Raw genomic sequence first — 26294 nt, forward strand, 5'->3', positions numbered from 1 at the left:
GGGGTAACCTTTATGAACATTACAGTAGATAGTACATTTTGGACAGTAAGCATGCAAGTACCCACCGAAAACAATAAATGGCATAGTAGGAGGCATACTGGTTTGAGCAATGTAACAAAGCATGAAACTTTGTTCTTAACTCAGATTTTAAGCTCTGGTAAAGATTTTGAAGTAAGAGAATCATGCATCTATTCAATGTAATAAGCAATGACTAGATCTAAAATGTCATGCTCATGTTATGTCTGGTCACAAAAATATTCTTCTCTTAAGCATTTTCTTCAGGGCAACATTGACATCTTTATTCCTGAGGCTGTAGATCAGGGGATTCAGCAATGGCACAACAATAGTATAAAACACAGAGGACACTTTCCCTTGGTCCATGGAGCTCACAGATGATGGCTGCAGGTACATAAATGCTTCAGATCCATAGAAAATAGCAACAGCTGAGATGTGGGAGCTGCATGTGCTGAAGGCTTTGGACCTGCCCTCCGTGGAACGAATGTGGAGGATGCTGGAGATGATGAAGATGTAGGAGCTGAGGATGGTCAGGATGGGGGCAAAGATGTTAAGTGCACCAAAGCATAGAACCAGTAGTTCGTTGACATAGGTGCTAGAGCAGGAGAGCTTTAGGAGGGGCAGAAGATCACAGAAATAATGGTTGATCACATCTAATTTGCAGAAATGAACCCTAAGCATGCAGCCTGTGTGAGAGAATGCACATACCAGTCCCATCGTATACACTCCCAAAATGAGGGAGGAACAGGCCTGATGTGACATGATGGAATTATAGAGCACGGGGCTACAGATGGCAACATAGCGGTCATATGCCATTGCAGCCAACAGGTAACACTCTGCAATTATAAAAACAAGAAAGAAAAAGAGCTGAGTCATGCATTCAGGGTAGGAGATGATATTCTTCTCTGTAACAAAGTTCACCAGCATTCTGGGGGTAATGACAGTGGACTGACAGAGGTCAATGAAGGACAAGCTGCTTAGGAAATAGTACATGGGGGTGTGCAGGCGAGGACTGAGCCCAATCAGTATGATCATGCAGATGTTCCCCACCACCGTGACCACACAGATTCCTAGGAAGAGGAGGAAAAGGGGCAGCTGGAGTCCTGGATGCTCTGTTAGCCCAGCAAGGATGAACTCAGTCACTGAGGAGCGATTTTCTGCTGCCATTTCCATCTGCGTAGTCTCTGGAGGGGAAAGAGTAAAACAGTGTCATTGGAGGGAATTCATTATGTTCTTTTTCATTTGGAGTAGAGTGCTCCATATAAATGATTCACAGTTTTGGCATCCTTTCCACCTATATAATCACTTAACTCTGGGTCTATTTATGGAAGGAAAGTACATCTAAACTCAATATTTATAAAGCCTCATTTTCAAATATAATAAATATATTTTCTATTAAAGCATTTAGTCAGTTTATAACCATGAAAACATGCATGGCAGCTTTATGCATAACAATGCAAATTGGAAATAATTCAAATTTATGTCCATCAACTGATGAATAGTTGAGTGAGTCATAGTATAGTATGTACATACATAATAATATGCATATCCACATATATACATATATGTATGTGCATATATAAACATATAAACATATACAGCGACATATAGAGATGGTATCTATAGATGGGACTTAAAGTGTGGCATTCAGAGTCTTAATTCATCGTCATCAGCCACAAACTGCTTCATCCATCTACCCTATGATGCCATATCAGTATTACCATTTTCTATTTGTGCCATAAAAATCAACTCTGAATATTCATTGGACAGGATTGTTGCTGAGGGTGAAGGTCCAATACTTTTGCCACCTGATGCAAAGAGCTGACTTGTTGGAAAAGACCCTGATGCTGGGAAAGACTGAAGGCTAAAGGAGAAGCAGGCAGCAGCTGTCTGTCTTTTTGCTTTTTTCACATGAAATAATCCTACCAACTCTCTTTGTCTCTGTTGTGTGGTAAATATGTTCTCTTTTCTTTTCAATCTTACTTAAGTTAGAAATCATCATGAAAACAATCTCCAACACCTTGTAATTGATTTAACTTTCCCACTTTACATTCAGAAAACTGTCATTTCTAAACAGCACATTTTTAGACTTGAGATATATTGTAAGTCAGCTGATGCACCGAATCAGACTTGTTCTCCTCTGTATAACAAAATTGCATAGTGTTTAGAACCTAGGAGGATATAAATGGGATTTTATAAGTAATTCCATACATGAATGTATGAGGAATATTTACCTGAATTTTCACAGTATTATTTCCAGACTTAATAGTCTCAAGCCACAAATGTGAGATGAATACACTCACCTTTCTTCTTGTTGGAAATCACAACACCAAATTTTGTTTGCAACATGCTTCTTTTGACTCAGAAGATAGCTCTGTATTGGTGTCAGGAATGATAGGTACCCAGCTTTCTGCTGTCTTTAGTGTTGAGAGGGCTGGCACAGCACCTTGTGAGGCTGGTCTGCATCACAGGTCAGCATCTCTTTCTAAGTCTTCAGTGTGTGTTTCTTCAGCTTCAAGGTAGCAAACATCTGCACCTTTCTCAGTTCTCCCCTGAGTGGTTGTGATCACTGTGCTATGAAGGTGTGTCATGGATTTCATATAAGCCAGGCAGTAAATAACATGGAGTCAAATACTCTCCAAAGATGTCTATTTCTCAGGAGACAAGGTCTTGAGAAAGAAGCAGTTGCAGTTGACATGTCCCTAGTTGTCTCACTTTTTCCTTCAAGAGGGATTCTCTGTAAATCCTGAACTCAACAATTAGTGACCAAGATTTCTCCACACGATCACCTGGAGGTTTTTTCAAAATAAAATCCTCCACCAGCATCAGATCCTTCTGAGGAGCATTTGAGGTTTTGAGATTCTGCATCTGATACAAGCTCCCGGTCAGTTCTAGTTGTTCCTAGTCCACTCTGTGAATAAACAGTTTTAGAGGATTGGGCAACATTCTGACAAGTTATCTTAATGTTAAAATGGCAACAATTTTTAATATGATGAAGTAAATCATTTATCCTTGCAAAAATGTATTTAATCCATTTTACATATAAATACAAAATACACATATTAATTTAAAGTCAAATCTATATGTTATTGGATTTAAAGTTATGGGATAAGAATTCAGAATATTGACTTAATTTTTGATTTTTTAGGTGCTCACTATTAATGATTCTAGTGGTAAGCTGCATATATAAAATATTTTATTAGGCACTTATGTTTCATGTTTCCTCTCTTCTTATATATTGTATATTCACTTTTTGTTCTAAAACAGGAAATTTAGGAACATACTTAGAAATGATTGAATCAAGGTAAATTGCACACTCAAGTCAGGAGAAATCTTATAGTTAAATATAAGAAGATTCAGTTTTATTTTTACCAGTTTATACTTGTGTTACATTGAAAGTAAAAGTCACTCAGTTGTTTCTGATTCTTTGTGACTCCATGGACTATGAGTCCACAGAATTCTCCAGGCCAAAATATTGGACTGGTTATTCTTTCCCTTCTCCTCGGGATCTTCCCAACCCAGGGATCGAACTCAGGTCTTCCGGTTTGCAGGTGGATTCTATACAAGCTGAGCCACAAGGGAAGCTAATGCTTCTCAATTTTAGATACTCATTTAAACTCATTAAAAAAATTATCAGGGAAATTTTTTTTCTTTTAATTTCAATACCAAGGTTGAACCCTATGCCAATTAAGTCAAAATTTTAGGGTGTGAGGTCAGATATCAATATTTTTCAAAAGCTCCTCAACTTTTAATGTTCATGGGAATAACCTAAGGATCTTGATCAAAAGCAGATTCTGATAGCAAGTCTCATGTATGGTTTGAGATTATAGATTTTAAATAAAATTTCTCAGATTTTTGCCAATATTTCTCATCTACAGACCACTCTGAGAAAAAGGTTCTAGAGGATCTCTTGTTTTGAATACCTCCCACTGGAGTTCTTTCAGATTCAAGGAAAATCCACCATACCCATGCATCAAAAATCTTTTAGCTTGGGTTTGCTATGGCTGCAGGATTCTGACATGTTTGGAGAATACTGTGTGTCTGGAATGTCACCTTATAAATGAACAGACGATGAATGAAGCTGCTTCAGTGTGCCAAGTAAAATAAGTGAGAAGGAGAGCTGGAGTTTGGTAAAGGTCAGATATAGAAAGAATGTAAACAAGGAGTAAAGAGATCATTCCTACACTTATTCATAAATTAAAAATATGAGGAGATCCATACAAGCCATTCTTTCATTTCTGACAGGTTATATGTTATGATTTAGCTGATTTATATATATATTTATATATTCTGGACTATATATAACCGACTAGGAATCATGCCTAAGATAGAAGCTGTAATTGTAACCAATCTACTTTCTTTTATAGTATTGATGAATATTATGTCAAATAATATGAAAATAATAAGACAAATAATATGAAAATTAAGTCAAATAATATGAAATAGTTAAAGATGAATGTTTGACATTGATGAACGAATGGATAATGAAATAAATGGGTGATAAAATTATGTTTTGTATATATATTTATATTTCATTTATATAATATATGTTTATATTATATATTAATATATAATATTATTGTAAATATATAACATACACTAATATATATTAATATTATATATATATATATAGTCATAGTCTTATATTTGGACACTATAGTTAAATAAGGCAGCACACTACCCAAAGAATGTTGATGTGTCAGTAATGAGTAAGATGGTTTGAACTGAGAAGAGGCAGAAGACAACAGGGTACTCAGAGTTTCATGTGAATTTGTAGTTACCAGATGTTAATGCCCAAAAGCTAAAAAGGAGCAATATGAGGGGAGATAAGAGGTGTTTCCAAGATAAAACTGACAAGAAATGGCAATTGTTTATAACTTACATGGCAAAAGGCGTGAACCTCATGGAAGTAATATAGCTTACAGAATTTGGGGTTATTAAGAGTAGTTGTTAGCATACGTTTATTGTTGCAGTTTAGTGGCAAGTTTGTGTTGGATGGACGCTTTGCAACCCTATGGACTGTAGCCTGCAAGGCTCCTCTCTCCATGGGATTTCCCAGGCAAGAATACTGGAGTGGGTTGCCACTTCCTCCTCCAGGGGATCTTCCCCACCCAGGGACTGAACCCACGTCTCCTGCATTGGTAGCTGTATTCTTTACCACTGAGCCACCAGGGAAGCACCTGTTACATAAACAGCAGAGCACTAATGGTTTAAAGATAAAAATGTTTTGGGCTACTTATGTAGAAATTGTTGGTATTGAACATGATAATTTGAATCTCTTCGCTAAGTCTTATCATAAGATTCTGCAGTCACTCTGCATTTGGTCTTTTTGCTTAATCAACATAAGTTTGAAATATTTTGATTGTTTTCATTAAATCAAATGAAATAAAAGTGAAAATCACATTGGAGAGATCTAACAAAAAGCAATACAATCTCACAGAAAAGGTAGATGCATAATGTGTAGAAAGCAATTACTGGAAAGGCCTTACACTTACCCACAATTACCTGTGGTCAATAGATTACTTTGAGTAAAATCACAGTTCTTGGAGCCAGACATTCTAGCCTCTGTCTTTATTATGTTTAGGACTATGGGGACAGTTACTCAGAGTAAACAAGCTTCAATTTATTCATCTCTCAAATGGAAACAATTATAGGGCTTGCCTTGAGAGAGTATCATAAATATTAAAGAAAGTCATCTAATATACAGTGCTAGGCACAGTGTTTGATATTTTATACTATCTCAAAAATAATGTCATTACTTTATGATGATCATCATAGTTATTCTTTTTATTTTTTAATATTACACTGAAACTTTAATTCTCAAGAGTCTCTGACTTTTTTCTTGATATTTCTCCACACATAGTCATATAACACAAATTCAAAGGAATTAGCCTGAAGGGAATTTGGGAAATGTATTGTATGGGAAAATGATCCTGAATTTCCAAAAATTTGAATAAAACTAAATCATTACATATCTCAACAATGCAAAGGTTTATTTCTGATATGACACCAACACTGAGTCTATTCATCTACATTTTCCACTGTCCAGAATTTTATTTAGGGCCAATTTGACATCCTTATTCTGCAGAGTATAGATCAGAGGGTTCAGCATGGGCACAGTGCCAGTATAAAACCATTATCTTTATATGAGCCCCTTGGTCCATGGGACTCACAGATGATGGCTGCAGGTACATGAATGTTGCAGATCCATAGAGAACAGCAACAGCCAAGATGTGGGAACTGCAGGTGCTGAAGGCTTTGGACCTGCCCTCCGTGGAATGGATGTGGACTGTTTTGTAGAGAATGAAGATGTAGGAGATGAGAATAGTTAAGGCAGGAAGGACGTTGAAAGAACTGTAGGCTAGAGCCAAAAATTTGTTGAAATAGATGCTAGAACAGTATAGCTCCATGAGTGGAAAAACATCGCAGAAATAATGGTCAACCACATTGGCCTTGCAGAAATAGAGTCTCAAGATAAGGCAAGTATGGATTGAATGATTCACAAGACATAAACTGCTGCTGTGAGCTGGAAGCACCTATAATAAGACATGATGGCATTATAAAGTAAGGGGTTACAGACGGCAACATAGCAGTCATATGCCATTTCAGCCGACATATAACTCTCTGCAATAATAAAAAGAAGAAAGAAATAGAGCTGAGTCAAGCATTCAGGGTAGGAGATGACATTTTTCTCTGTAACAGAGTTCACCAGCATTCTGGGGGTAATGACAGTGGACTGACAGAGATCAGTAAAGGACAAGTTGCTGAGGAAATAGTACATGGGGGTGTGCAGGTGAGAACTGACCCCCATCAGTGTGATCATGCCCTGGTTCCCCATCACCGTGACCACATAGGTTCCTGGGAAGATGAGGAAAAGGGGCACCTGGAGTTGTGGCTGTTCTGTGAGGCAGCGAGGATGAACTCACTGAGGAGTGACTTCCAGGGTCCATCTTCTTCTCAGCAGATTCTAATTAAAAAAACAGAAAATGAATGTATTTCTGTGTGTGTGTGTGTGTGTGTGTGTGTGTGTGTGTGTGTGTGTGCACGCGCATGAGAGAGAGAAAGAGAGAGGCAGAGTAATTCTGCGGAGATCATTCTTTACCTTTCATCAGAGAACATACATAATGCAGGGAATTCTCCAGTATCTCCTACTACTCGAGGACAAACAATCATTCTGGTTGAACTAGAATAGAAATTATAAACATCAAGAACTTTATAATTAAGAAATTTCATAAAGTTTAAGAGAAAAAACAATTTATGGATTTTTAAAGTTAGTCAACATGAACATTTCTAGTATTATTTCTGAGTACTCTTCTTTCCACCAAGTTTCTCTGTTGATATATTAATATCATGCATGTCAAATGACATAGTATTTCCCTTCCATTTATAATAAGTAATAGTACTGTATGCTTTCTATAATTAACGCAGAAGGATTCACAATTCAGTGGAAAGTAGTTATATTAGTTGGGGCTGTCGTTAGTAACGTCTCAACTGAAGATACCTGAAATGTGACAACCAATATCACTTCACCTGAGATCTGATGCTCTAATGTCCCAGCTTGCTTCTCCCTGGACTTTGACTCCAAAGGGCAGAAATACAACTGCTTGGTAGACATCATGCTTATACCTAAAAAGTTTTTCCACACCAGGAATCATTCTTCTTATTCTAATTTGGATAATCTTAGGGGTGAGAGTATAAAAGCCTAAATACAAGTCATGTACTCCAACACTGTGACTGGGGCATCAGTGTACCAAGATTGATCTATTCAATTTGGACTTCATGATTTAAATGGTGGAGGTGAGAAAATGATTCTATTCTCCAAATCATAAAGTTCTTTTGAACACAAACACTAAGTGTTTGGTATGCCAACCTTTTAAAAATATAATCATGTATTTTGCATGTGCTCTCAATAGAATTCAAAGATGGTAGAGATGTGGATGAGTAAAGTACATGCAAAATAAAGTAAATAATTTTAGTGTCAATTCAATACTAGTCAATAGTGTGATGTATTTTTTAAATACCAATGTATCTTTAGTTTATATTGGCAAAGGAAATGGGTAGGTTCTAGAAAATAGAAATTCATATTCTTAACACTCAAGTGATATTTGGCTATTGTGTTCAGTTTGAAGTAAAATACTGTGTGTGATATAGGAAAAGCTACACAGTTTCCTAAGTATGATCTAGAAATCAGTTATTTTAAGATGACTAAAACAACTGAGAATATTTTTTTCTGGCAAAGCAAAAATTCATGTGGCACAGGACTGTTATTTCAACGTTCATCATATGGCAGTGAGAGATACTGAACTTATTGTATACATTCAAAAGACTGTGTAAAATTAAGTGCCTCAAACTATGGGAAGAAATATTTGGTTTCACAGCAAAGACAAACATCCCTATCATCAGACACACCCTGAGCTGACAGTCATAAAAGTTGGAGCACAGACTGAATAACCACGTACATAGCAGATATTCTTTAAGGACACATATTTTATGGGTAGTTGGATTAAATGTACTTCTATTATCTTCTTTCTAATGGATCATGAATATGGTAGATGTTAGAGGATTGAATCCTCAATTCAACCCCATTCTTGCTGTGCAGTCTTGAGACAATATGTCTACTTTCCAACTCTCTGAAAAACAGAAATACTAAAATCTACCTTCTGTGTATATTCAGATAAATGATTCCTATGAGATGCTTAGCACAGTCTCATACCCTTGGTAAGAACAGAATTTTTGTCACTGTTAACTTATTTTTAATCTATTGAATTTCTTTCCATTATATCTTTTTTTTTTTTTCCATTATATCTTTTGTTTCAGCAGCATTTTCATTCCTGCTATGATGGCTGGGATTTTTTATTTTTTTCCTTAAGACATTTTCTTATTCCTCCTTTCTACCTAAATACATACAATGATACTGAAATTTGAATGTTTTACTAAATATTAACTTCTAAACATCAATATTTTCCAAGGTCTCCGAATAAATTTGAATAAATTTCTGTCATTCAATAATTTATATCACCCAACAACAAAATCTTTTATTTTTATGTCCCACCAGGTATCACATGATTTAACAATTACACAAACAGCATTTGGTAGAATCTCTTTTTTTGACTCATTATATTTCTTTATCTTCTCTTAACACATTCCCAGTGTATCTGATGAAATTTATTCAACAGTTAGGGTCCTTAAGTTAAGGACTTTAATAATGAAAACCCCAGTTAATGAGACCATTTTTATGTGCTGAGGAATACACTTCTTATGTTTACATTTAGCACATGCTTAATTCTGTATCAATTATTATCAGTTATTTATTGGCTTTTCTTCTGTACTAGACTGTAAACTCAATACAGTGCTTGGTACAATGCCTTATATACAAGTATCAATAAATATGATTTTTTAATAAAATTATTGGAAGTAGTGTAGTGATAAGTTAACATAGACCCCAACACAAGTGAGTGAAGCTCTTACACTGCCTGAGTGGAGGTGAGTAAACAAAGAAATACTGGCCATAAGTTTCTCCAGCGGGGACAGAGAAATGATAAGGGAAACTTTGTTCCTCAGAGAGTATGAATATTAAAGTGAGGACAAATAGAGACAGAAAAATAGCTACTCACATCTATTCGTGCACTGTACAGGAGATGGATGGATGGCATCACCGACTCAATGGACATGAGTTTGGGTAAACTCCGGGAGTTGGTGATGGACAGGGAGGCCTGGCGTGCTGCGGTTCTTGGCTTTGCAAAGACTCGGACACGACTGAACTGAACTGAACTGAACTGAAGGGAGCTAGAACAGAAGATAAATTTGTTAAAGTCTAGGACTGGGATTCAGATACATCCCTCTTGCTCCCCAAAATGCCAGTGCTGTGTATAATCTCCTCTATTTCTCTGAAGGGAAAAATGGTCTGGTGATGCTGGTAGATAGTTCTGAGTACTAACCTTGCAGGACTTCTTGTTGTTGTAGGGTCATAATCTAGAAGACTATTGTAATGATTTCGAGTCACTGTTCCTGACTTCTGTTGAAGTTGATGGCCACCTGCAAATGTTGGTTGATGTGGATGGTGACTTATAATCTGAGTATTGATGCTAAGAGTCAGATGAGGAACGGATAATGTTAGTGATCTCCCATTAGGATCATATCCCACAAATATCAACTCTTGGGAAAAGTTACAATTAGCAATTCCCTTTTCTCCCATTGACTCTCAAATGTTTAATAGTGTCATTTCATTGTAATTTATTGCTTTTGTTAGATTATAGGTTGGAAGCAAGGCTGGGATAGATATTATTAGAACTCTGGTGAATTTCATGTCAAGCTATATAAGAATTCAAAATCTTAGGAAATTTTTAAGACCTGCACTAAAGGAACACTCTAAAGTGATTTCACACAAGAGATAAATAAAAAATCAGAAAAACAATCTTTGTGTGCAATATTTGATCGATTTTTTTCTCATGACCTATATTAACTGTATTTAGAGGCCATGATATATTTATAAAACAGCAGTACTTAAAATATTTTAACATATAGGCTGCAGGAAGGTTTCAACTGGTTATTGTCATAACCCCATGAAAAGTTCCTTCTAGGTACAATAAGTTAATGACTTTATCTAACCCTATAAATAAAATATATTGAGGAATAATATAGATACCTGTCACTTAATGTGAAAAAATTCACTAGATGTTTTTTGCTTAATGTATAGAGTAATAAAGAAATCATGTTCTGGTTCAAGGTGGCAGTTGAGGAAGATCCACAACTCTGACTGAAACAATATAGGTTATCATATTTTATCTTTATCTTGAAACTAAATTTTTTGAATGATAATTTGCATGTGGTAAAATCCTACATACTGAGAATTTTCTCAGTGTCAATATAGATCAAGTTCTATTTTAGTCTGGGTGTGGGAAACCCTGTTAATCCAGGCTGGAGTATTTGAGTTCCAGATACCATTGTATCTCCAGATTTTCTATGTTGACCCATCAGATAAGAAATATACATATTATTTTTTAACATGTATATGCTGCATGCTTGAAAACCAAGAGTTTTGGTTCAAGGATTTTGAGTTGTTGACTTTATTTAATGACTTAAAAAATCAGGTGTTCACAAGTTATCTTACCTGTATTGGGGTTTGATACTGAAGTTACTCAAGTTCATGCTTCAAATTTTTGTATAGAAGTAATTTAGGATATCATCAGTTTTATTACAGATCTTTGAAGAACTCTTCAAACATAAATTTAACTAATTCTAACTTTTGAAAGTCATATATAGCTATTAGAGAAAGTAATGGATATTGGTATTATAATATATATATGGCTTCCCATAAATATTTTTAAAAAGTAAATAAAAAATTATCAATGTCTTTCTAATGCTTGGAACTATCTTAGGTCCTGCATATACTGCAGTGAAATACATGCATGGGGATAACCTTCATGAACATTACAGTAGATAGTACATTTTGGACAGTAAGCAAGCAAGTACACACCTAAAACAATAAATGGCATTGTAGGAGGCATACAGGTTTTATCAGTGTTACAAAGCATGAAGGGGTTCTTAGCTCAGATATTAATCTTTGGTAGGGATTTTGATGTAAGAGAACCATACATTCATACAATGTAATGAGCAATGAGTGATCTAAAATATCATGCTCATTTCATGTCTGGTCACAAAAATATTCTTCTCTTAAGCATTTTCTTCAGGGCAACATTGACATCTTTATTCCTGAGGCTGTAGATCAGGGGATTCAGCAATGGCACAACAATAGTATAAAACACAGAGGACACTTTCCCTTGGTCCATGGAGCTCACAGATGATGGCTGCAGGTACATGAATGCTTCAGATCCATAGAAAATAGCAACAGCTGAGATGTGGGAGCTGCATGTGCTGAAGGCTTTGGACCTGCCCTCCGTGGAACGAATGTGGAGGATGCTGGAGATGATGAAGATGTAGGAGCTGAGGATGGTCAGGATGGGGGCAAAGATGTTAAGTGCACCAAAGCATAGAACCAGTAGTTCGTTGACATAGGTGCTAGAGCAGGAGAGCTTTAGGAGGGGCAGAAGATCACAGAAATAATGGTTGATCACATCTAATTTGCAGAAATGAACCGTAAGCATGCAGCCTGTGTGAGAGAATGCACATACCAGTCCCATCGTATACACCCCCAAAATGAGGGAGGAACAGGCCTGATGTGACATGATGGAATTATAGAGCAAGGGGCTACAGATGGCAACATAGCGGTCATATGCCATTGCAGCCAACATGTAACACTCAGAGGCAGCAAAAAGGAGAAAGAAGTAAAGCTGAGTTATGCATTCAGGGTAGGAGATGAGGTTCTTCTCTGTCACAAAGTTCACCAGCATTTTGGGGGTAATGACAGTGGAATGACAGAGGTCAATGAAGGACAAGCTACTGAGGAAATGGTACATGGGGGTGTGCAGGTGAGAACTGAGCCCAATCAGTGTGATCATGCCTAGGTTCCCCACCACCGTGACCACATAGATCCCTAGGAAGAGGAGGAACAGGGGCAGCTGGAGCTGTGACTGTTCTGTTAGTCCACCGAGGATAAACTCAGTCACTGAGGAGTGATTTCCTTTTGCCATTTTATCTAGGAAGTTTCTGAAGGAGAGAGAAAGGGACAGTTTTGAAGATGTGTCTTTTTTATGCCTTGTTTATTAAAGTTACCTCACACAGACGGTTAACTGTTTGAATATTTCCTTGGTTTCTGTGGAAAGTTTAAATTCTGGATAAATTTTCTAAATAACATTTTCTTAATAAAATGTTTTTACAGTTTGACAGAAAATGTATTAAGCTATTTCACTTACAGATTTTTCAGCCATAATAGTGATCATTTTACCTATTTGAATGGCTATTCCTTAATTCAAACATTCATCTGTTTTAAGTACTTTTTTTCCAACTGAGGTTTGCAAATTGAACTCTTACAGGACCTATTAAAAATGACAGAAGCTGGTTAAGCATCAACCTGGAGTGAGAAAAATCTCATGTGAGTGCAGAACCTTTTATTAACTAGAATTTAATTTCTGTCAGAGGAGAAAAGAGACACATCAAAACAGATTTTGTAATTATTTTTTCTGATAATTATAAAACAGGGTTTCTATGTAAAAATCTTCAATTTTTAATGTGATTTTTAAAATAAAACAGCACAAACAACATTCACTGTGCACTGTTGGCATGTTTGTGGACTAAATGCTTTAAGAAAAGATATATGAATTGTGCTTGTGAGTTAAAGTGCAAGTGTCTGCATTCATCTACTGACTCATCAATTACTACTTGATAATCTTTGAATAGTAAAATAATCTCATTGTCTAATTAGAAAAGATTGGCAATCTGAAAATGGTAATAATAACAATAACTGTTTTTATTGTTGTTATACTATGCTATTATTTGGAAAATAGAAGATAATTACACACTTCAAAATACAGAAAGAGCACTTATAATGGTTAAACATTTTCTTTTTCATCTTTCATTAACTAAAAGGGTATTAAAACTGTCATAAAATTAGGGGATATAGAATCAGAAATGCAGTCTCCTATTCTGTTAAGCAGTAAGTAGATTATAATCACATATGGATTGAAATAAAATTGCAAAATTTCTACTTGAATACAAATTAAAAAGAAAAAATCTAAATTGTTCTACCTCACAGCTAAATAAAAAAATTGAAGTGAATCTTAAATCTAGGCATAAAGACTAAACTGTTAAACTTTGTGAGAAAACACTAAAGAATATATAACGTATTGGACTAGTCTAAGAATTTGTTAGAAAGAACACACACACATACTAACCAAACAATATTGATAAATTCTTTTTGTTAAAATTAAAAACTATTTCTCAAAATACATTATTAGAATATTAAAAGCACTATGGACTGTTATTAAGAGTATGAAAAATAATATTGAAAAGACAATAACATGAAGACAGTCAAACAAGTTAAAAATAAGAAACCTATGTGAACAAATATATCACAGATGAAGATGAAATAATAACAAGAATATAAAAAGATACTGAAATTCAAAAAAAAAAAAAAAAAGATACTGAAATTCTTATTCACCAGAGAAATTAAAACTAACCTAAACCATAATGAGAAACAACTGCATGTCTAACATGTTCATGTCTGGCTTTCATTCCTATATCCCTTCCTCCTTGTATCTGGGTTCATTTAAAATATACATATACCATCAGAAAATAACTCTCTTTCTAGATTTCAAGCTATCTCAAGTCAGAGGAATTTTACAGTGAGGACAATATTTTAGTTTCTCGATGTGAACATGATAGAGACTCAACTTCACTTCACTTCACACAGCCAAGTGTCACTGGCTCTCATGATGTTATTGTGGGTAAGATGGAGTTTTGTGGGCTGGTCACTTTTCAGTCAGATATTGACGAACATATCTGAACACAGAGTGCCTGTTAATTCAAGGATTCCCCAATATGGTTTGATCATCAGAGTCACCTAGAGAACTTAAAGTATCTGCAAAAATACTGACTGCAAAAATGTAAACATGACTATAATTAAGAATAAAATTTCCTGAATCATTGTCCTTATACTCTTTTGCTCTGGGATATTAATATTTGCAGAAGATCACTGATAAACAATTTTTGCATCTATTTCTTCTCCTAAAGGTTACCTTTACAGGTCAAAATAATTCACAAACTCTTGGTACTTTCAGAGTTAACAACCTTCAACATTTTATTGAAATTCCATTTTATTGCATAAGCAGTACCACTGCCTACATTTTACTCTAATATTTGATACTTATACTAAAAAATATCTTTTCTTAGTTTCTTCTTTATCTTTAAAAATGTTCTCAAAAGTTTTTATTCATCAGCTCTCCAAATTCGCTCAACTCATCTGGAGAAATATTTATTATACATTTCCTAACCTAACATCAGAATTAGGGATTCAGAATCTTTGAGGATTTGAAAAGATCTGAACTTTTAATAAAGTAATTTAAAACAAGCAAGCCAATAAAACTGCCAATGTAATTCTGATGATAGCCAGGTTTGGGAACTACTGAATTGGAAGACATAAAGTCAGTGTAGCAGCATGCTTTAGGTGGAGAATTTGAAACATTCTGTTTTTTCTCTCCTATTTTTTTCCTTTGTCTTCTCATTTCTTTTCCTCCCTTCTTCCCTTTCCTCCCTTTTATCCTTCTTCGCTTCCTTCTTTCTCTTCTCAATAATTTAGCAAAAATTCATGAGACAGCATTTTACCACACAGCAAGGTCTATTCTAGAGTATGAAAGCTACAAAGACATAGTTACTAATATCATAAAATTAAAGATGATATTAAGGTGGCCTAATATTCATCATAAAGTAGCATAATATGCAAAAACTGGAGTGAAAACTCAGACGGGCATGCAAATTTGCATAAATCTCCTAATGGATTCAGAGCTAGGAAACTGAATAGTTTGGAATTTTTATTTCAAAATGTCTTCTGTTATTTATTAGTCCTGACACAACGTCCGTAGGATCTACCTCTGAGAGTCTGAATATTATATTTCTTTTGAAACAAGTTATTAAATCCTACTTACATAAGAATCAATTAAAGATAGAGATTTCCCTATTGTATATAGATAGATTAGATATAGTAGAAAAATTAAGAATTGGATATGTATAGCAATGCCAATTAAGTAGCTGGCCACTTAAGTAGGGTTAAGTCTTTTGTCAAAATATGAGATGAGATCACTAAACATTAAAAATGACAAAATACTTTTTACTGGCCTTTCAATATTTGAATTTTAAAGGGGATAGGAAGGAGTCAAGGTAGAAAAGTGCAGTTGGGGCTCAAACTCTTGTCTGTGAAATTTTTCTTTTCTCAGTGAAGCTTGAGCTTGAAGATCGCCAGTCCCCTCCAGTGTAGCGCACACTCTGTGGTCAACAAAACTGCTGAAGTTCCCAAAACCTAGACCCTGAGGAAGGACAATAACTGGAAACATGAATAGAGACACTGAAAACACTTAAAACAAATAAACTGAAATTTAGCAAGCAGAGTTGTTATGTTTAAAATTTAGATTTTAAAAAACCCAATTCTTTGTATACTGGTTATAGCTTTGGGTGCAATTCACCTGAAAAGAATAAGGGGTCAATTCATTATTAACTTAATAAAACCCACAAAGTAAGTGGCTGGTTAATAAATTAGTTTCAGATTACACTTGTAGAAACACAATATCTACAGTATGATCAGTAGTAACCTAATAATATAGCTTTCCAACACTAGTTCCATGGAACTACAAAGCCACAAATCATCATATGGGTTCAAAGGTCTTGGGTTCTTAACATATCTGGAAGTGGGGATGAACCTACTTCCTCATGTGCTAAGTTGGTCACCACTGGCCATATGCAGCCTGATCCCTAACCTGCCACTTCACACAATATTACCCTTTTCTATGTGTGCAATTAGGTTAGGAAGCACTGTGCTACACTTAAATTATATCTGGAGTTTGGAGTTATAGAAATTCTTTTTAAGGAGAGACATTGACAAGATAAAAGGCAAATAAAACCTGTGAAGAACTTAGAAAGTATGTGAGGGTAATGGGATACTTAACAGATCTATCTATCTGTCTATCTGTCTATCTTAGCAGATATAGCTCAAGGGAGATACATCCTAAAGAAAATCAACTCTGAATATTCATTGGAAGGACCGATGCTGAAGCCAAAACTCCAGTAGTTTGGCCACCTGTTAAGAAGAGCCAGCTCATTGGAAAAGACCCCGATGCTGGGAAAGGTTGAAAACAAAAGGAGAAGGGGGTGGCAGAGGATGAGATGGTTAGATAGCAGCACTGACTCAGTGGACATGAATTTGAGTAAGCTCCAAGAGATAGTGAAAGACAGGGAAGCCTGGCATGCTGCAGTCATGGGGCCACAAAGAGTTGGACAGGACTTATCAACTAAGCAACAACTTCTCAAGGGGATCTAAACAGAAGAAAGACATTTTATGTATGGAGGCAAAACCAATACAATATTGTAAAGTAAAATTAATTAATTAATTAATTTAAAAAGAAAGATCAAAGAATATACCCTTCACTAGATATAAGGGAAAATGTTCTAAAAATTGGGGTTCTTAGAAATGGCAGTTCTTGATCATTGAATACACTCAACAATAAATCAGATAATGAACCACTCAGGGACATTAGGGAAAGGATTTTATTCATGGCTTTTAAGACAAAGTATGAATATCTACACCACCTCTTTCCACTTTCCAGACTCAATTTTTATCGAGTTCCTTTCAGTTTCAGAAACTTATATTCAAATTCAGAAAATTTTCTTTTTCTAGAATAAGTAAATTCTCTCAACCTATCTAGACTTTTATTTACTCATGTTTTCATTATTTCACATGAAAAAAAATAGTCTTACAATCCCATTATCTCTATTGTCTGCTAAATATTTTTTTTTCTTTTCTAATCTCATTTACAATTAATATCATCATAAAACCTCAAATTCCTTGAAATTGATTAGACTTTCTTACTACATGCTCAACAAATCATCCATTTCTAAATAGCATGTTTTCAGACTGCATTTGCTGTATAAATCAGATGATGAACAAATCAGACTTGTTCTCCTCTGGTCAGTAAACAGCCCACATCTGGCACATCATAACAAGTTAAAAATATGCTATGAATAAATTGATAATTATGTGAATGACTATATTGTGGAATATTTGCCTAAATGCCAATGGTTATTACTTTCATAGTTAAAGTCTCAAAAAGAAAATGTAAAATCAACACACCTTTTTTCTTCTGGAAACTATAATGCCAAATCTCGTTGGAAACGTGCTCTTAGGGAAGAATAGTACTAGTGTGAGTGTTGGGAGTAATAGGTATCCAGCATTCTGCTATCTTTAGTGCTGAGGGGGCAGGGACAACTTTGGTCTCAGAGTCACTTTTGAAGCTGATCTGCATCACAGGTCAGCATCTCCAATTCTAAGTCTTCAGTGTGTGTTTTTAGCTTCAAGGTAGCAAACATCTGCACCTTTCTCAGTTCTCCCCTGAGTAGTTGTGATCATTGTGCTATGAAGGTGTGTCCTGGATTTAGCTATGCCAGGCAACCTAAATAGCATGGAGTCAAATACTCTCCAAGGATTTCCATTTCTCAGGAGACAAGCTCTTGAGAAAAGAAGCAATTGCCGTTGACATGATCCCAGTTGTCTAATTTTTTCCTTCAACAGGGATTGTTTGTCAATCCTGAACTCATCAGTTAGTGATAAAGATTTCTAGACAGGATCAGCTGGGGAGCTTTTTAAAATGTAGATCCTCATCCAGCGGTTCTGAGGAGTATTTGAGATTTTGAGATTCTGCATCTCTTACAAACTCCTTGCCAATGCTACTGGTTCCCAGTTCACTCTGTGAATAAAAGGTTTTAGAGGATCATGGCTCATCTTGACAAGTTGCAAGCATGCATGCTAAGTCACTTCAGTCGTGTCTGACTCTTTTGAAATTCCACAGACAATAGCCTGCCAGGCTTCTATGTCCCTGGGATTCTTCAGGCAAGAATACTGGAGTGGATTGCCATGCCCTTTCCAGGAGATCTTCCAGACCCAGGGATTGAACCTGCATCTCATATATCTCCTGTATTAGCAGGCTGGTTCGTTACCACTAGCACCACCTGGAAAACCTCCTGACAAGTTGTCTTAATGGTAATAGGACAATAGATTTTAAAATAATGAAGTAAATTAATTAAGCTTGTATAAAAATGCATTTAATTCATTTAATTGTTAATAGCAAATATAAATATTGATTCAAAAGTCAAACCTGTATATAATTGGATTTAAAGTTTTCAGGTAAGAACTCAGAATATTTATGTTATACTTGGTTTTTTGAGGTCCTCACTATTAAAAATTCTAGTTGCTATATATAAAGAAACATTTTATTAGGCACCTTTGTTTCTTATTCCTTCTATTTTTGCATTTTCTTGTGTATTTTCATTTTTTGTTCCAAAATAAGAAAATGGGAAATAATATAAGGTTTAACTGAATCAAAGTAAATTGGGCATTCAGGAGAGGAGAAATACTATAAAATGTAGTTAAATATATCAGTTCAATTATTATTATCAGTTTACATTTTCATGCATTAGTGTTTCTCAATTTTGGAAACTCATTTCAAGTTAACAAGGGAGTTTATTTTATTATTATTTCAATACCCAGGATATACCCCATGTCAATAAAGTCAAAATTTTAAGAGTATAACATAAAAAAAAGAGTATAACATAAGATATCAGTATTTTTTGAAAACTTCTAAACTTTAATGTGCACAGGAATAACCTAAGAATCTTGATCAAAAGCAGTTTGTGACAGTAAGTCTCATAAATGGCTTGATATTATGCATTTTAAAGAAAATCTCTCAGATCTTGTCACTGCTCGTCTATGGACTTCTTAGAAAAATGAAGGGTAGAAGATCTCTTGTTTTGAATAACTTCCCTAGAGTTCTTTCAGATTCAAGCAAAGTGCCCCCAATTAAAAGGTTTCTTTAGCATTGGATTTGCTGTGGCTGCAGGATTCTGGGCTGTTTGAAGGGCAATATGTGTGTCTGGAATGCCACCTTATAGGTGAGCAGGCAATGGTTTACAGTTACTTCACTGTGCCAAATGAAAAAAGTGAGAAAGAGATTTTGGAGTTTTGTAAAGGTCAAGGCTGTATATTGTCACCCTGCTTATTTAACTTACATGCAGAGTACATCATGCAAAATGCCTGGCTGAATGAAGCACAAGGTGGAGCCAAGGTTGCTGGGAGAAATATCAATAATCTCAGATATGCAGATGACACCACCTTTATGGCAGAAAGAGAAGAGGAACTAAAGAGCCTCTTGATGAAAGTGAAAGAGGAGAGTGAAAAGCTGACTTAAAACTCAACTTTCAAAAAACTAAGATCATGGCATCTGGTCCCATCAGTTCAGTTCAGTTCAGTCGTTCAGTCGTGTCTGACTCCCTGCGACCTCATGAATCGCAGCATGCCAGGCCTCCCTGTCCATCACCAACTCCCGGAGTTTACTCAAACTCATGCCCATCCAGTCGGTAATGCTATCCAGCCATCTCATCCTCTGTCGTCCCCTTCTCCTCCCGCCCCCAATCCCTCCCAGCATCAGGGTCTTTTCCAATGAGTCAACTCTTGGCATGAGGTGGCCAAAGTATTGGAGTTTCAGCTTCAGCATCAGTCCTTCCAATGAACAGGCAGGACTGATCTCCTTAAGGATGGACTGGTTGGATCTCCTTGCAGTCCAAGGGACTCTCAAGAATTTTCTCCAACACCACAGTTCAAAAGTATCAATTCTTCGGTGCTCAGCTTTCTTCACAGTCCAACTCTCACATCCATACAAGACTACTGGAAAAACCATAGCCTTGACCTAGACAGACCTTTGTTGGCAAAGTAATGTCTCTGTTTTTTTAATATGCTATCTAGTTTGGTCATAACTTTCCTTCCAAAGAGTAAGCATCTTTTAATTCCATGGCTGCAATCACCATTTGCAGTGATTTTGGAGACCCCCCAAAAAAGTCAGCCACTGTTTCCACTGTTCCCCCATCTATTTCCCATGAGGTGATGGGACCAGATGCCATGACCTTAGTTTTCGGAATGTTGAACTTCAAGCCAAATTTTTCACTGTCCTCTTTGACTTTCATCAAGAGGCTCTTTAGTTCTTCACTTTGTGCCATAAGTGTAGTGTCATCTGCATATCTGAGGTTATTGATATTTCTCCTGGCAATCTTGATTCCAATTTGTGCTTCTTCCAGCCCAGTGTTTCACATGATGTACTCTGTAGATAAGTTAAATAAGCAGGGTGACAATATACAGCCTTGACATACTCCTTTTCCTATTTGGAATCAGTCTGTTGTTCCATGTCCAGTTCTAACTGTTGCTTCCTGACCTGCATATATGCTTCTCAAGAGGCAGGTCAGGTGGTCTGGTATTCCCATCTCTTTCAGAATTTTCCACAGTTTAATGTGATCCACACAGACAAAGGCATTGGCATAGTCAATAAAGCAGAAATAGATATTTTTATGGAACTCTCTTGCTTTTTTGATGATCCAGCTGATGTTGGCAATTTGAGCTCTGGTTCCTCTGCCTTTTCTAAAACCAGCTTGAACATCTGGAAGTTCACGGTTCATGTACTGCTGAAGCCTGGCTTGGAGAATTTTGAGCATTACTTTACTAGTGGGTGAGATGAGTGCAATTGTACAGTAGTTTGAGCATTCTTAGGGATAGCCTTTCTTTGGGATTGGAGTGAAAAGTGACTTTTCCAGTCCTGTGGCCACAGCTGAGTTTTCTAAATTTGCTGGCATATTGCGTGCAGCACTTTCACAGCATCATATTTCAGGATTTGAAATGGCTCAATTGGTATTCCACCACCTCCACTAGCTTTGTTCATCGTGATGTTTTCTAAGGCCCACTTGACTTCACATTCCAGGATATCTGGCTCTAGGTGAGTGATCACACCATCATGATTATCTGGGTCATGAAGATCTTTTTTTGTACAGTTCTGTGTATTCTTGCCACCTCTTCTTAATATCTTCTGCTTCTGTTAGGTCCATACCATTTCTGTCCTTTATCAAACCCATCTTTGGTTGAAATGTTCCCTTGGTATCTCTAATTTTCTTCAAGAGATCTCTAGTCTTTCCCATTCTGTTGTTTTCCTTTATTTCTTTGCACTGATCACTGAGGAAGGCTTTCTTATGTCTCCTTGTTATTCTTTGGAACTCTGCATTCAAATGGGAATATCTTTCCTTTTTTCCTTTGCTTTTCACTTCTCTTCTTTTCACAACTATTTGTAAGGCCTCCACACACAGCCATTTTGCTTTTTTGCATTTCTTTTCCATGGGGATGGTCTTGATCCCTGTCTCTCGTACAATGTCATGAACTTCCGTCCATAGTCCCATCACCTCATGACAAATAGATGGGAAGAAATGGAAACAGTAGATGCCAAAATCACTGCAGATGATGCCTGTAGCCACAAATTTAAAAGACATTTACTCCTTGGAAGAAAAGTTGTGACCCACCTAGAGAGCATATTAAAAAGCAGAGACATTACTTTGCTGACAAAGATCTGTCTAGTCAAAGCTTTGGCTTTTCCTGTAGTCATGTATGGATGTGAGAGCTGGACCATAGGGGCTGAGTGCCAAAGAATTGATACTTTTGAACTGTGTTGTTGGAGAAGACTCTTGAGAGTCCTTTGGACTGCAAGGAGATCAAACCAGTTAATCGTAAAGGAAATCAATCCCAAATATTCATTAGAAGGATTGATGCTGAAGCTGAAGCTCCAATACTTTGGCCACCTGATGTGAAGAGCTGACCCATTGGAAAAGACCCTGATGCTGGGAAAGATTGAACATATGAGAAAAAGGAGGGGACAACAGAAGACGAGATGGTTGGATGGCATCACTGACTCAGTGGACATGAGTTTGAGCAAGCTCCGGGAGATGGTGAAGGACAGGGAAGCCTGGCGTGCTCCAGTTCCTGAGGTCACAAAGAGTCGGACATGACTGAGTAACTGAACAACAACAACAACAACAAAAAGTCAGACACAGAAAAGATGTAAACAAAAAGTAAAAACAGATATTTTTTCTGTTACTGTACATCCTGAAAAGTGTTAAGATACCCATAGACTCCTTTCTTTCAGTTCTAATAGCTATATGCTCTGACTTAGATGAATATATATATTGTTGTTGTTCAGTTGCTCAGTCATGTCCAACTCTTTCTGACCCTATGGACTGCAGCACACCAGGCTTCCCTGTCCTTCCACATCTCTCAGAGCTTGCTCAAACTCATGTGCACTGAATTGGTGATGCCATCCAACCACCTCATCCTCTGTAGTCCCCTTCTCCTCCTGGCTTCAATCTTTCCCAGCTTCAGGGTCTTTTCTAATAGGTCAACTCTTCGCATCAGGGGGCCAAATTACTGGAGCTTCAGTTTCAGCATCAGTCCTCCCAGTGAATACTCAGGGTTGATTTCCTTTAGGATTGACTGGTTTGATCTCCTTGCAGTCCAGAGGACTCTTAAGTCATCTCCAACACAGCAGTTCAAAAGCATCAGTTCTTAAGTTTGTGCTTCCAGCTTATGGAATCAAGATTGCACAAGCTGAAGGAATATATATATATATATATGTATGTGAATATATATATATATATATGTGTGTGTGTGTGTGTGTGTGTGTATACACACGTATATATTCTAGAATACATATATAGCAGAGTAGGAATCATGTCTGAGATAGGTTTTTTTTTTAAAATTAATTTTAATTGGAAGGATAGGAGTTTTAATTGTAGCCATTTATGTTCTTTTAAAATACTGATTAAAATTAAGTCAAATAATGAGAGAACTTGGAAAATGAATGTCTGACCTCAATTAATTAATGGATAATGGGATACAAGGGTGGTAAATAATATTATGTTATAAAAGTTTTTGTTCCATAAGCAGACACTACAGGTGAATAAGGTTAAACACTTTCCAAAGAACATTGACCTGTTATTAATGAGTAAATATTTTGAACTGAGAAGAGACAGAAGACAGTTGAGTGTTTAGAATTTCATGAGAATTTATAGTTGCTGTTGTTTAGTCTCTGAGTCATGTCTGACTCCTTTTTGACACCCATAGTCTATAGTCCACCAGGCTCCTATGTCCATGGAATTTCCCAGGTTAGAATATTGGAGTGGATTGCCATTTATTTCTCCAAGGGATCTTCCTGACCCAGAGATCAGACTCACTTGTCCTGCATTGGCAGGCAGATTCTTTGCCACTGAGGCACCAGGGAAGACCCGAATTTATAGTAACCAGGTAGTAAAATGCCCAGAAGCAAATAAGGAATCATATAAGGGGAAAGAAGAAATGTTTCTGAGATAAAACTGATGTGGAATGGCAATTATTTGTAAATTATGGCTTTTTTGGCTCCTATGAGTAGTTTTTCCATAAATAATACAGCATTACTTGTATAGAGATAAAAATGTGTTGGGCTGCTTTTATAAAAATTGTTGGTGTTGAGCATGAAAATTTGAGTCTTTTTAGTGAGTTTCTATCATAAGATTCTGCAGTAACTCTCCAACTGATTTCTTTTTCCTTTGATTAGGACAGATTTGAAATATTTTGATTATTTTCATTATATCAAATGAAACAAAAGTGATACTAAGATTGGAGAGAGAGAAGAAAATGACACAGTTTTATAAGGAACTGTAGATTAAAGTGCAGAAGAAAATTACTGGGAAGACCTTAGACTTACCCATGATTACTTGGGGCCAATATATCACTTTGAGTCAAATCACGGATCCTGGAGCCAGACATTCTAGACTCTTGTCATTTATTATGTTTGGGAACTTGGACATTTACTGAAACTAAATGTCAGTTTATTCAGATTTTAAAATAAAATAATACTAGGGCTTGCCCTGAGAGAAAACTGTAAATATTAAATGGCATTATCTACTTTCAAGTACTGGGCTTTGTACTTGATATTTTATACCATCTCAATCATGTATGTTATTATTTTATGATGATCATCATAATTGTTTGTATTTTTTTAAATCAAACTGGAACTTCTTTAATTCTTAAGAATCTTTTACTTTATTCTTGTTATTTCTCCATACATAGTCACTGTAACACAGGTTCAATGGAAGTGGCCCAGAGAGAATTTGGGAAAGGTATTATAAGAGAAAATGATTCTGAATTTCCAAAAATTTGAACAACAAAACTAAAGCATTGCATATCTCAGCAAAAAAAGGATATTTCTGATATGACACTATGGCCTTGAATCTATTCATCTACATTTTCTACTGTCCAGAATTTTCTTCAGAGCAAATTTGACATCTTTATTGCGCAGACTATAGATCAGAGGGTTTAGCATGGGTACAATGCAGGTATAAAACACAGAGGACACTTTCCCTTGGTCCATGGAGCTGACTGATGATGGCTGCAGGTACATAAATGCTACAGATCCATAGAAAACAGCAACAGCTGAGATATGGGAGCTGCAGGTGCTGAAGGCTTTGGACCTGCCTTTAGTGGAGTGGATTTGAAGGATGCTAGAGAGGATGAAGATGTAGGAAGCAAGGATTATTAAAACAGGAATCAGGACATTAAAAGCACTAAAGACTAGAGCCAGTAATTCATTCATGGAGATGCTAGAACAGGATAGCTCCAAGAGTGGGAAGAGATCACAAAAATAATGATTGATCACATTGGCCTTGCAGAAATAAAGTCTCAACAAAAAGCCTGTATGGATTGCAGATTCAAAGATGCACAAAAGATAAACTGGCACTGTGAGATGGAAGCAGTTATAATAAGACATGACGACATTGTAAAGCAAGGGGTTACAGATGGCAACATAGCGGTCATATGCCATTACAGCCAACATATAACATTCTGCAAGAACAAAAACAATAAAGAAATAGAGCTGAGTCATACATTCAGGGTAGGAGATGATATTCTTCTCTGTCACAAAGTTCACTAGCATTTTGGGGGTAATGACAGTGGACTGACAGAAATCAATAAAGGACAAATTGGTGAGGAAATAGTACATGGGGGTGTGCAGGTGAGAACTGAGCCCTATCAGTGTGATCATGCCCAGGTTCCCCACCACCGTGACCACATAGATTCCTAGGAAGAAGACCAGAAGGGGAATCTGGAGCTCTGGTTTCTCTGTGATCCCAGCGAGGATGAACTCAGTCACTGAGGAGTGATTTCCGGGGTCCATTTTCTTCTCAGCAGGTTCTAAATTTAAAAGTAAGGAAATGAGTGTACTTTTGTGTTGGTGTGTGTGTGTGTGTGTGTGTGTGTGAGAGAGAGAGAGAGAGAGAGAGAGAGAGAGAGAGAGAGAGAAAGAGAGAGAGAGAGAGAGACTTATGAACATATGCATGTGCATGTGTGTGAGGCAGAGAGTAATCCTGCTGAGATAATTCTTTAATGGTCATCAGAGGACATGCATAATGTGGGGATTTCTTTAGCATCTATTGTCATTCTAGGACAAACTATGATTCTTGTTGAACTAGAATAGAAATTATAGACTTCAACAATCTTATAATTAAGATATTTCATAAAGTTTAAGAGAAACACTGATGTCTGGACTTTTAAAGGCAGTCAAAATAAACATTTCTACTATTATTTGAGCATTCTTCTTTCCTCCAAATTTCTGGATTCCAACCTATTTTAAGTCAGAAGAATTTTACATCAAGGCCAAGATTTTAGTTTATGAACATGAAATGATATAATAACATCATCACTTCACATAGTCAAGTGGCACTGGCTCTCATGATATGCTCGTGGGTAAGATGGAGTTCTATGGGCTGGTCACTTTACAATCAGA

At 36.3% G+C, this 26294-nt stretch overlaps 3 protein-coding genes and 1 pseudogene across 3 annotated transcripts; all 4 read right to left on the bottom strand.

The window, feature by feature from the left end:
* Positions 1–246: 246 nt before the first annotated feature.
* On the bottom strand, positions 247–1219 carry LOC122705029 (olfactory receptor 8G1-like). The gene has a single exon (XM_043920228.1). The coding sequence runs from the start codon at positions 1186–1188 to the stop codon at positions 247–249; it is 942 nt and encodes a 313-aa protein (XP_043776163.1). The 5' UTR covers positions 1189–1219.
* Positions 1220–6040: 4821 nt separating this feature from the next.
* On the bottom strand, positions 6041–6965 carry LOC122705037 (annotated as a pseudogene).
* A 4704-nt stretch (positions 6966–11669) lies between these two features.
* Positions 11670–12631, bottom strand: LOC122705042 (olfactory receptor 8G1-like). The gene has a single exon (XM_043920254.1). The coding sequence runs from the start codon at positions 12603–12605 to the stop codon at positions 11670–11672; it is 936 nt and encodes a 311-aa protein (XP_043776189.1). The 5' UTR covers positions 12606–12631.
* Positions 12632–24749: 12118 nt separating this feature from the next.
* On the bottom strand, positions 24750–25718 carry LOC122705051. Its single transcript, XM_043920261.1, has one exon. The coding sequence runs from the start codon at positions 25683–25685 to the stop codon at positions 24750–24752; it is 936 nt and encodes a 311-aa protein (XP_043776196.1). The 5' UTR covers positions 25686–25718.
* Positions 25719–26294: the final 576 nt, after the last annotated feature.

This window comes from Cervus elaphus, chromosome 2 (assembly GCF_910594005.1).
Source record: "Cervus elaphus chromosome 2, mCerEla1.1, whole genome shotgun sequence".
Classification (NCBI taxonomy): domain Eukaryota; kingdom Metazoa; phylum Chordata; class Mammalia; order Artiodactyla; family Cervidae; genus Cervus; species Cervus elaphus.